The 11,490-nt window shown below is 39.8% G+C and overlaps 1 protein-coding gene across 2 annotated transcripts; it reads right to left on the bottom strand.

Annotated features, from left to right (window-relative positions):
* Positions 1 to 1,299: 1,299 nt before the first annotated feature.
* wdr76 (WD repeat domain 76) lies at positions 1,300 to 11,240 on the bottom strand. 2 transcript variants are annotated; one of them, XR_012590413.1, is made up of 16 exons: positions 11,036 to 11,240; positions 10,639 to 10,752; positions 10,446 to 10,544; positions 8,343 to 8,435; positions 7,368 to 7,426; positions 6,942 to 7,062; positions 6,370 to 6,468; positions 6,071 to 6,111; positions 5,744 to 5,897; positions 4,538 to 4,696; positions 4,267 to 4,382; positions 3,368 to 3,466; positions 3,121 to 3,273; positions 2,972 to 3,025; positions 2,524 to 2,840; positions 1,300 to 1,383 (listed from the first exon to the last, which is right to left on the bottom strand). XR_012590413.1 is itself a non-coding variant. In XM_074611633.1 (15 exons), the coding sequence occupies exons 1-15, from the start codon at positions 11,084 to 11,086 to the stop codon at positions 2,585 to 2,587; spliced, it is 1,668 nt and encodes a 555-aa protein (XP_074467734.1). In that variant the 5' UTR covers positions 11,087 to 11,240; the 3' UTR covers positions 1,300 to 2,584. The 2 variants fall into 2 exon arrangements, 1 of the variants encoding a protein (XP_074467734.1); XM_074611633.1 differs by having other exon boundaries at positions 1,300 to 2,840.
* Between the last annotated feature and the right edge of the window lie 250 nt (positions 11,241 to 11,490).

The following is an 11,490-nucleotide window of genomic DNA, read 5'->3' as shown; positions in this document are numbered from 1 at the left end:
TAGTATTAAATACCTTGATTTTTATTTTTGTATAGTATTGACAGAAATGGTGAAATAGATAATAAAGTATTAATCATTCTGAGTTGGATGAGTTGGACAGAAATATTGACCGATGTATTTATATTTAACAGAAAACCCCTCATTTTGTGGTTGGTTTTCAGACTTGATAAATTACTTAGTTATTTGCTTTAACCCCGACGGTGCTGGCTGGTTTTTGATGGTTTTAGGTGAAAGGCTAGTCGAGGCAGACACTTTTTACTTCCTATAATTTGTACTTTAAAGTCTCATTTTATGTTCATGTGTATGAAAAACTTTACAGCATAATTTGAGCAATAAATATAAGATAATGTAATGAACATTAATAACCATAAACTGCACAAACGAATGTTTGTCTGTCTGCTAGACATTCAAAATGTCTTTTGAACCCCCTCAGAAGGTAAAACCGTCTGTAGATGCATGTATGAAGGGAATATGGTGCCCACAGTCGTAGGTAACGTTCTCATGTAAATCCTGTTTGTTGCCTAATCCTAGACTGCTCTTCCTTGACTCATTTTTAGAGAAACAGAGTAGATGCAAGTTTTCTTGAGAGTACGTGTAAATGAACTGAACACCCGACAGTAGACCCATTTTCACTCAACTCTGAACAGGTTTTACCTAAATGGGAGTGGAGCAGTTTGTACTTTTAGCCAATTTAAAACAGCAGAAGTAGCATATTCACCTACTTGAATATTTCTTTTTGCAATGTAGTTCAAGATATTGATTTTTTTGTATTGCTAAAATCTGTTTCAAATCACTTGAACTGATAAAGAGGGGTGACAGATACATTGACAGGCAACTCTTGTATTGTTTTACTGAATCATGTAAACAGGAATAAGGCCTCTGATGTGGTCTTGTTGTAAGCTTCCTTCCTGTACCATGGGCTTGCACATGGAAATGTCTCTGTAAGCATGTGTTCTGCATTTATTACCTCCAAACAAGACTGCTCATTTCCAATCACTGACTAAAGACTGGTGTAATTTATTATGAATAAATATCTATTCTTGACATCTGGCAGCTGGTGCAGCTACAAGTTCCATCTTGAATCCACAGAGGAAATCAGTCGTCGACCCAAATCAGCACCTTCTTGTTCCAAGTCTTTGAGCATGTCCCTGCTTGAAACAACAGACTGCAGTCAATGCTGGCACACACTATTCTTCTGTCACAATGCTGCCATCCTGAGGTGATATCAATACTACCACTGCTGAAATTAATAGCATCCACACTTGAAATGTTTGGTATAAAACGACTCTTTATTTATTATATTTGCTTCAGCAGCCACAAACAAAACAACAAAAACATGGAACAAACACAATTGATTTTAACGGTTTTGCCGTTTCAAATTCACTGTGCCAGAAACAACAAAGAGGAACTTATTTTAGAAATTGATTACATTCTGTTAAGACATTTGGAGTAAACAAATTTCAAACATGAGAACAGAAAAGTAAACAGCAGAGTCAACAAAGTCAGAGAGAGTCACTTGATACATACGGTGCATGTACAATGTTTTCAAAGCGTTGCGCATGTTCACTTTATATTTTGAATCACACTGGATGTATTGTGGATTTTTCTGACTGATTAACAGACAAAAATACAATTTAATCTCAAAGTGGACAGGTATCCAAACACTGACCTAAATAAAATGTAAGTATAAAAAGACTTTTAACAAATAGCATGTTTAGAGGTCGATACGTTGAATGACAGATCACTTGTGTGTAACTACATAGTGACTTTAAATGCACCTCTATCTCAAAAGGTCCAACAAAAGGTTAGTAAATATCCTGGCTAAAACAACCAAGACAACAAGAATGACAAATCTGAGACAAAGTTATTGAAATATTTCAATCAGGGCAAAGTCTCTGAATATCCCCTAAGGCGGAAATAATATGACACAACTGTAAATCTGCTAAAGGCCTGCCAGTTTACAAAACTGAGCTTTTTGGCCATCATACTAAATGCTGCGCTTAGCATAAGCCAAGCACCATGAAGGCCGGCTGGGCAGCGCCACGCTGCGGAGATGCTTCTCTGCAGCAAGGCCTGACAGCTCGGAGAGGGTAACATAAATGCAGATAAATCCCAGGGCAAAACCTGATGCCGTTCTCAAGAGAACCCAAACATCAAGCCAAATCTAAACAGGAGTGGCTTCAAAAGTCCAGATTATGTGGCAGGACACCGCTGCTCACTCACAGACCCCATGCACCTCGACAGAGTTTGAGCGGTGTTACAAAAATCTGTAGAAGAGTGCCGTGCCCTCATCTGCAAAGCCAATACCGCACTATCCACATACAGAAGACACGAGGGTGAAAGGAGTGAATATAGTAACTGTATTGTAATTAGTGGGAGAGTTATGATAATATTGTATTAAAGCTATATGGAGCTCCAGAGGGGACAACAAACAAGAGAGGACGGTCACGACTTGTTTCCAGCACTGAGATATCTACACTGAACGAGTTGTACACCTCCACTGTGATAAAACTATTTCCTTACTTGTTCTTCCTACCCAGCTGAAGGCAACCAGAACTCTTGGTCACACATTTTGGTCTTCATCTCAGTCGGAAAAGACATGCAGGCGCCCTGACGCATTGCCGCCCAGTAAGACATTCCTTGTGGGATGGAAAGCAGTGACGGACAGCACTGTGTTGAGGTTCTCGTCATCCGTGAAGGTGTGCTGGGGCCGGCCGCCTTCGTGGAACACCTCAACCCTCCGAGGCCTCGACATGCTCCCCACCGCAAAGCAATCTTCCTGTTTGGGGTCCCACACTGCTGAGAGTTTGGTCAGCCAGCGGCCTGTGAACATGTCGTGCCTGAAGATAAAGATTGATAACGCAGGTTGTGAGTACATTCAGGTTACACGAGTCTCAAACAAGCACAGAAAAGAGACGAAAGAACAAGAAAGCACAAAGTTGGTGAAAAAAGAAAAGAAAGGTGGATTTACTTGATGGATGTCAGCAAGGGAGACTGCGTAGTCATTTCAGACGTGTCATATATCCTGTCAAAAGAGTTCAGGATGGACATTGAGCTGGCATTGAAAAGTAAACTACAATAATTATAACACAATTATTCAAAGTGCTGAGTCGGCTTCACCTTATGTGGTTATCCATACAGGTGGCGAGAACTCTGTTGCCTGTACGAGGGGAGAAATAAGCGCTGGATATGCTTAAACAGTGACCATGCAGGTGGGAGACTGCCTCGCTTTTGGTCGTCTTCAGGCATCTGCTGTCGTAAATATTCACTACCCTGCAGACGGGATCAAAACATTCATTTAGTACAATCAAAATGACACAATAGAGAGTACTGTGGAAAATAATTAATTACATTAAATCAGACATACTTGTTTTCTGCAACAGCAAAGTACTGCTTCTGTAAAGGGTGGACACTAACACAGCGCAGAGTCTTGGGGTCCATTGAGTGGAGGGACTCGTGGGAGTTTCTGCAGAGAAATTAAATACCAGTGTAGCATGTTCATGAAATGTTCATCCTCAATCATTAATTGAGAAGTTCAAGCTGTTCACCCCTACGGTTATTCTTCAACACCATGGAAAGAGACTAGGACTGTCAAAGTTAACGCTATAATAACGCGTTAACGCAAATTCGTTTTAACACCACTAATTTCTTTAACGCATTAACGAAACTTCTGATTTTTAGGTTGTAGTGGACTCTGTCTAAAGCTAGAGTGAAGATCAGACAGGCATCATATGAAACCAGAAAACCTAAAGAATCCATTGGTACCAATCATGTCATACTAGATCGTTGCGAAGGAAGCAAAATAACGCTGACCTCAAGATACGTGATATGTTTACAGACATGCCCACTTTACGATAATCACATGCAGTTTGGGGCAAGTCATAGTCAAGTCAGCACACTGACACACTGACAGCTGTTGTTGCCTGTTGGGCTGCAGTTTGCCATGTTATGATCTGAGAATATTTTATTATGCTAAATCTGGGTTTCTGGACAATATTTGTCATTGTTTTGTGTTGTTAATTGATTTCCAATAATAATTATACACATACATTTGGATAAAGCAGCATATTTGCCTACTCCAATGTTGATAACAGTATTAAATACTTGAAAAATCCCCCTGTAGGGTACAATTTGAACAGAAAAAAAATGTGTGATTAATCGCGATAAACTATGGACAATCATGACATTAAATATTTGAATTGACTGACAGCCCTAAATGAGACTAAAAACTGCTAGTCATTATCATCATCAGCAATTATTTGTTACCCTGGGGTGCGCCTATCGACGATGGCAACCTCTCCGAACCAGTTCCCAACCACTAGTGTCAAACAGTCATCTGACAGGAAGTCAAATGTTTTCAGACCATCTTCAATGCCATACACCTAGAACAATGTACAAACAGATTGACGTCAGCTGGTGGAGGAGGGGGTACCAATATGTTAAGCTCTTAAAATAGTTTACATGCAGGCAGTTTACTTTACAACCTTTACAATATGAATTAAAAAACAAACAATTAATGGAACAAAAGTTATCTCACATCATCAAAGACGGCCTTCTCTACATCCATGCAGCGGAGAGATCCGTCATAGCTGAGACTCAGCAGGTGGGTGGGATCAGCTTTGGAGAACGCCATGGCGCTTACTGGACGAGTGTGAGGTTCGAAGAGTAGCACACCATCATCACCCCAATCGCCACCCTGAGGAAATATACACATGCATTAAAGAAACTAGAATTACCTCTTTGCGGTTGTTTGCCTCCGCCAACCAGTCAAGTTGCAGTTTACATCCATGTCTGTCCAAAATGTCATCACTTCATCATTTTCTCCTGTTAGACATTTGTGTGAAATTGTCATAATTAGCATATTAATTCTTGAGTTATGGCCAAAAACGTGCTTTGTGAGGTCACTTACATATTTAAATAAAAATAGCACAGCTTTCATCCTTTCCATGTTGTGCTACATTCCTTCACTTTAACTTAATCAGTTGTTCATTTGTGTCCCGTGTTCACAACGTCAAGTCACATTTTTACAAACGTAGTACTGTTAAGCCCAACCATGTTGTTTTTTCCTAAACCTAACAAAGCGGACTTGTTGCCTAATCCCTACAAGTGTTTTTGTTTCATTCACAACATTAAGCACATCCGTACCACGACCGAAAAGTGAAAAAATACAGGACTCTTCACCCCAAATATATAGTATATTACTCTTCTACACTGGACTGCAGCCGCAACATTCAGGAAAGTTTCTTACAGGCTGTCGCTGGAGGGTTTGCACGCAGTGGCATAACGGCTCCCCAAAAGTAAAGCCAAAACATCTCGATCACCAGCTGGTGGCTGGCTGTTAGGTTAGGAAGTGCTTGATTTGATATAGCATAAAGCAGAGTTTTCCATGAGCGGAGCACGCGTTATAAAGGTCAATATCACAGACGATCATGTTCATTTAACTAGTCCTAGGACTAGCATAGAGTCCTAGAAACTAGTTCTAAAACATTACTGAATATCAGCCTCACATTTTACCGTTTTTGAGAACTACATCTCCAATGTCTGGCCTTTCCTTTAAAAAAATTTGCAAATAAAACAATGGCATTTTCAGGCATCTCTGTTGTTTACAACTGTGTTGACAGTAGGATCTTCCCAGCTGACCTAGTACCTGTTGTTTTGAGCTGGTTATGGAGCCCACATCCTGTCCTCTAGTGGTCACATACTAATATATAACAGAGCAGATCAAAGCAGCAAGAAAACGCACCAACTTCCAGAGTCCAACTTTCCCCCCCTTGTCTCCTGTGGCCATTAACAGGCTGCTGGTGCTCGGGTGGAAGGCAGCAGAGAAGATGCGGTCCTTCACCACTTTGGCCACTCTGTCCTCAGTTATCCTCATGCTCTTCAGAGCTGAGCGGTACCTGTGTAAAGACACCAGCATAGATTTTTGCCCTTCTGTATGAACATTTTCAACTGTTTGCAAAATTGTGACTATGGATGCAATGGCAAAAGGGAAACTAATGTGCTCTCAGAGGTGGAGTAGTCACTTCTGTAGAAGCAGGCTGAAAGAATCAATCAAAACTTAAAATCTTACTCTTTCAGATCAAGCTCCATCTTTCTTTCTTCTGTTGAATTCTATGAAAAGAAAAACAATTGTAATATTTACCAATTGATTCAGAAGCAGCATAAGCAAACAAACAATTATCACCACTGCAAAGATGCAGGACAACATATCTCAATGTTAGACATCTCCAAAGTATTTTAGCTTTAAATGTTACGCTACGTTCTTGGGGCACAATATTCAACAGCACTGCATTTATTTACAGTTTTGGGAGAAAAACAAATTCAATGATAACACAAAGCATCATAATAGCCAAGAAAGTTGAGTCCTACCTCGGAGCAGAGCTCAAGAAGTTGTGAAGGCAGCTTGCTTCCCTCCTCCATGTTGACTGGATCCATGGGCAGAGGGCCAGGAGGCTTCTTGAGTCGCCACTTTAGAGCAAGTAAAATAACTCAAGTGAGTAACAAAAGCAAGAAATAAAGAAACTAGTATTACCGCCTTGCGGTTGTATGCCTCCGCCAACCTGTGAAGTTGTAGTTTACATCCATGTCTGTCCAAAACGCCATCACATCATGATTTTATCCCATTAGACATTTGTGTGAAATTGTCATAATTGGCATATGAATCCTTAAGTCATGGCCGAAAAGTGACCTTTGACCACTAAATTCTAATCGTTCATCCCTGGGTCCAAGTGGACGCTTGTGCCAAATTTGAAGACATTTTCTAAAAGGTGTTCCTGAGATATTGCGTTCACAAGAATGGTGCTGACAGAAGGATGGACAACCCAAAAACACATAATAAAAACATAATAAATGAGTAGCAAGAAAGAGAAATGCTTGAGAGACAGAGAGCAGTGGAGTGGCATGAAGTGAGGCATAGTATTAGGTTATTTAAATGCAGCTACCTCCTCCAGCATGATCAGCCTGCCATTAGGTTCAGGAGGAAGTGTCAAGACATCTGCCTCTTTATTTTGGAGACGAAGGGATTTGCGAGCTGGCAGCGCTTCTTTTACAGCAGCCTGTGACCTGCCACCACAGAAAGACAGTGAGCATTACAGTGACATCAAAAAACACACTGGCCTGTCGGACTTTTGAAAGCTTATACTTTGAGATGCGACTAAAAAACGGTTGATTAAAAAGATGTCTGCATTACTACTCTTTCCTAGACTTGTTTAAATCAAACTAAAAAAAACTGCACATACCCAAACACATTTTAGTAATGATGTACACACCAAAGGTCATGCCCCCCCCCAAAATAATATTTTTGTTCTGAAATTATTAATACATTAAAATTAAGAGCTCAGTAGTAACACTTTGTTGACCGACTGTACCTCATGAGACCCCTCTGCGATGGCTTTGGACGTGTCAACTGCTTCAACTCCTCTCTTGCCTTTTGACAAAGAAAAACAACAATTAATACCCAACCCACCTGTTATAATGGAATTCTCATTTTAGTTCATTTGGACAGCTGATGGGGTGTGAGGTGGTACAGACTCCACTTTGATGAGAAAATAAAAGCCTGCACTCTACTGTTGACACTGTATGTTGATCCAAAGTCCCCTTTTTAAAAAACATAACTTAAATCAACCAAGAGCTCGGCTTTATGACCTAAAATGTATATGACAATAAATTGCCACATTTATCTTATAATGATAAATGTAAGATATGAAATGTAAGAAATGAAAGAAAGTTTTTATTATACATCACATTTATTTTCTTGTGCTGTTAAGTGTTTGTATATTTGTTTGGATTAATTATAGCATGACCAGTTAACTATTCTTTTAGTTGATCTTCTTGTTAGATTTAGAGCTGCATGATTTTGAAAAATATCTAATTGCGATTATTTTGACTGATATTTGAGGGAATGGTAATTTTGACGTCATTATTCTCATTTTCATTGAAATCATATTAAAATGATTATCGTTTGATTTTGGTAGGGATCTGTACCAAACAAAGATGTGTTATTAAGTCTGTAGAATATGACATGTAGGTCAGGACATCTCTGCAGCACCACAATATTTAATTTTAAAATGGTATTTTGACACAAATTTCTTCTTTAACAAATACTGCATCTCCTGTGATATGAAAATTGCAATAGGCCGTATTGCAATTTTGATAAAACTGTGATTAATTGTGCAGCCCTAGTTAGATGTCACTGGTTTTATTTATTGGAAAGTAGGATGAGAATACATTTAGGTTGTGAGAGATTCACAATGTCAGTAAATATCGTCCGTCCCTAAAGCCAAGTGTCCCTGGATGTATGGGAGAAAGGCCACGAGGCTGGGACTACTCCCACCGTACTGTACCTGTAATAAATTGATGGAAGATAGAAATGCTTGGTTCTGTCTGATGTTCTCCAGACGCTCCAGTTCATATGATGAAAGTCCTCCATGTTCATCCTGTGTTACACAAAGATACAACACTGACACTCTGGAGAAACATTCAATCACTAGCCATGCAGGAGTTGAGAATACTAGTGTGCATTTGACACACACACACACACACACATTCTTGTAAATGGTTCAAGGATCTTGTAATAAAACAAAATATCTGGGACACTTTATTACAGATCAAATGTCTGACGATGACATGTATAGGCAGTGCCGTATAGTATATACTCAAGCTAACATGTTGGCAAAATAAATTCTACATGTGTTCAGACCATGTCAAGACAAGTCTCTTTAGAGCCTATTGCACTCCCCTCTGTACTGCACCCCTGTGGGTTTAAAAAGGTGAGCATGCATAAGCTTCAGGTTGCCTACAATGACTGCATGCGGATATTATTTAAAAGCCCCAGGTGGTGTAGTGCAAGCCGGTTGTTCTGTAATGCAGTAGTCAACACTTTCCAGGCTCTATTGAGAAATCTGATGTGCAAATTCATATGTCGACTAAATGATTCTCAGAACGCCATTATCATGCTACTGTCAAATCCTTGTTTTAGTGTTATACGATACCAGTCATCCCCATGGAAACATTGGTATAACTGTAATCAGTTTCTATTTTAATGTATGTATTTTTGTTTGTGTTGTATGTTTTTTTTAATGGACTTCGAGTCTGTCAATAAAAATGAACTGAACTGAACTTTATTTGTCATATTTTCATTGCCAACTCCAGCAAAGCAGTAATTGGCAATGAAAATCTTTGGTCTCAGGCTCATTGATGCACGTGGGGAGCGAAGGCTGGCCCGTGTTGTCCGATCCAATAGAAGAGCTACTGTAGCTCAAATTGCTGAAAAAGGTAATTTTGGTTCTGATAGAAAGGTGTCAGAACACGCAGTGCATTGCTGTGTGTTGCGTATGGGGCTGCGTAGCCGCAGATCGGTCAGGGTGCCCATGAATGTATAGAAAAGTAGTAAATATGTATATATCTATACACAGAGGTGTAAGATAAGATATTCCTTTATAAGTCCCACAGTGGGGAAATTTGCAGTAACAGTTTGTAAAACAGTATGTTAAGTACATAAAGGTAAAGTAACAAGTGATAAGCTCAGGAGATCAAGAGTTCAGCAGTCTTATGGTCTGCTGCAACAATTCACACACATGTTGTGAATAAAAGCACAGGCTCTGTATGTAGGTGTATGTGAGCGTACGTGAGTATGTGCTCATCCACTGTTCATCCTTATGTAATTTCTGCCATTATTCTTTACATAATTTCCACTCCCATTTTTGCCATCCCTAGTGTGGGGAGGGAGGGAGGGAGGGACTGTTGAACCTGTTTGTTATACATCCTATGTGCCTTCTTTCAACAAAGTATTGAAACCAAAAAAATAATAATAAAAGCACAATGATAAATAGTGCAGGTCTGTTTTTGCTGAATCTTTCAGGGGAAGGGTTCTCTTTGACGAGCGTCCAACAAAAACTTCTGAACAAGCTTCTCCTATTAGCCAAAAGATGCATTCTATGCCAATGGATTAAGCCCAGACCTCCTACTGTTAACCAGCGGTATGGTGAATTCTTTAAAGTTTTGCCAATGGAGCGCTTGAGCTCAATCTTGAAGGGGAATTAGAGGGTTTTGGATGAGTTGTGGGCACCTTCTCTAAACCACCTCCCAAACTGTACAGCAGATTTAATACGTAGGGGGCATAGCACTGTGGACTGGCGTCCTTCCAGTGCCCCCATGAATGTCTAACGTTCTTCTTTGGGCTTTTTACTGCCTTGCCTTGGCTGTGTATTCCTTGATTTGTATAATATATCCAAGCCCTGAGGCTTCTGCATAATGTCTTTTCATGTAATGTATATATCTACATACCATGATGTTTTTTTTCTGTTTTTCCAACCCTTGGGGTCTGCGACCTGCTCGTGTTTGTCCTTGCTGTCACGTGATTTCTGTTTTTGTGTTGTATTTAGATTTTGAAAATTCAATAAAATATTGTGGGAAAAAAAAAATAGTACAGGGTTGTTCATACTTACAGATGTGTGCTCCTCCACATCACTATTTCCAACATCCGGGTCCTTCTTTATGTCCTTTCTGTTATTCTGGCTGTTTTTGTCATTGTGCGTTGTTGTTTTCTAACAATAGAATATGGTCATATTAACAAAAACAAAACAAAATTGTGAGTGTGTAAATATTATTGTCTCTATGCGTTTCTGAAGTGTCTCTTACCCTCTTCTTGTTGGGTGTTTTAGCTGGTTCAGAGGAGTTCTGGAAGCGTTTAGGTGCCGGGGCTCTTCGTGAAGACCTTCGGGCTGGTTCCTCCAGATCCACAGGGGTTATCTCCTACAAAGTATGCATTATTAACAAGTAACATTAACTAACAAGTTAAATTAACAAGTTATATTAACTTCAGCTAACTTAAAAGTAGTGCTTCATTCAACTTTTCCACAGGTTCAGCGAAACTCACAACACATTAACATGCTGCCTGGTGTCTAACATTAACTAAATTATATTAAGTTAGTTTAACATTACCTCCAAAATATAGCTAATGTTATTCAGCAGCTATGTTAGTTAACACAGATATGTTAAAATAACTAAACCAGAATAAAACCTTCCATCAACTCACCGTTATCTGTAACTTCACAACAGCTTCGTGTTTTGTTCGTGTTGTCGCCATATTAATGCTCTTATAACCACACGTCTGAACTATTTCTTGGGAGATATCTGCAGTAGAAGGTGAAACCTGCAGAAACCTGCACACCGCACGGCTGGTAACTGTGATGATGATGATTGAGGAAGAGGAGAGGAAGGAGATAGTTCGCGCCACATGCTGGAAATGTTTTGTAACAAGCCCCGCCCCCTCTGTGCTGTGAAACAGAATCCGAGCAGCTCATTGGTTAGTCGTTAGACGTCATCAAAATAAAGGGGCGGGTTTCTTCTGCCGACAGCCAATGAACAGCCTTATAATTTGATTGACGTCTCAATATCTAGCTTTCGGCTTCAGCTTCCACAGCATGGCAGAGCCAGTGATGTAATGTCGCCATCTCTGGGCAGATGTGTGCAACAGCAGACAGGAAATTA

The sequence above is a fragment of the Sebastes fasciatus genome, chromosome 2 (genome assembly GCF_043250625.1).
Source record: "Sebastes fasciatus isolate fSebFas1 chromosome 2, fSebFas1.pri, whole genome shotgun sequence".
Lineage (NCBI taxonomy): Eukaryota > Metazoa > Chordata > Actinopteri > Perciformes > Sebastidae > Sebastes > Sebastes fasciatus.
The sequence above is the reverse complement of the archived record's forward strand: the minus strand, read 5'-3'. Positions and strand labels throughout refer to the sequence as shown.

Coding starts and splice junctions, on each gene's coding strand:
- wdr76 (XM_074611633.1), bottom strand. CDS start 11,086: ATGGCGACAACACGAACAAAACACGAAGCTGTTGTGAAGTTACAGATA. Junction 7,063..7,367: donor TCGCAGAGGGGTCTCATGAG/GTACAGTCGGTC, acceptor CTGTGGTGGCAG/GTCACAGGCTGCTGTAAAAG. Junction 3,274..3,367: donor TTTGCTGTTGCAGAAAACAA/GTATGTCTGATT, acceptor TCCCGTCTGCAG/GGTAGTGAATATTTACGACA.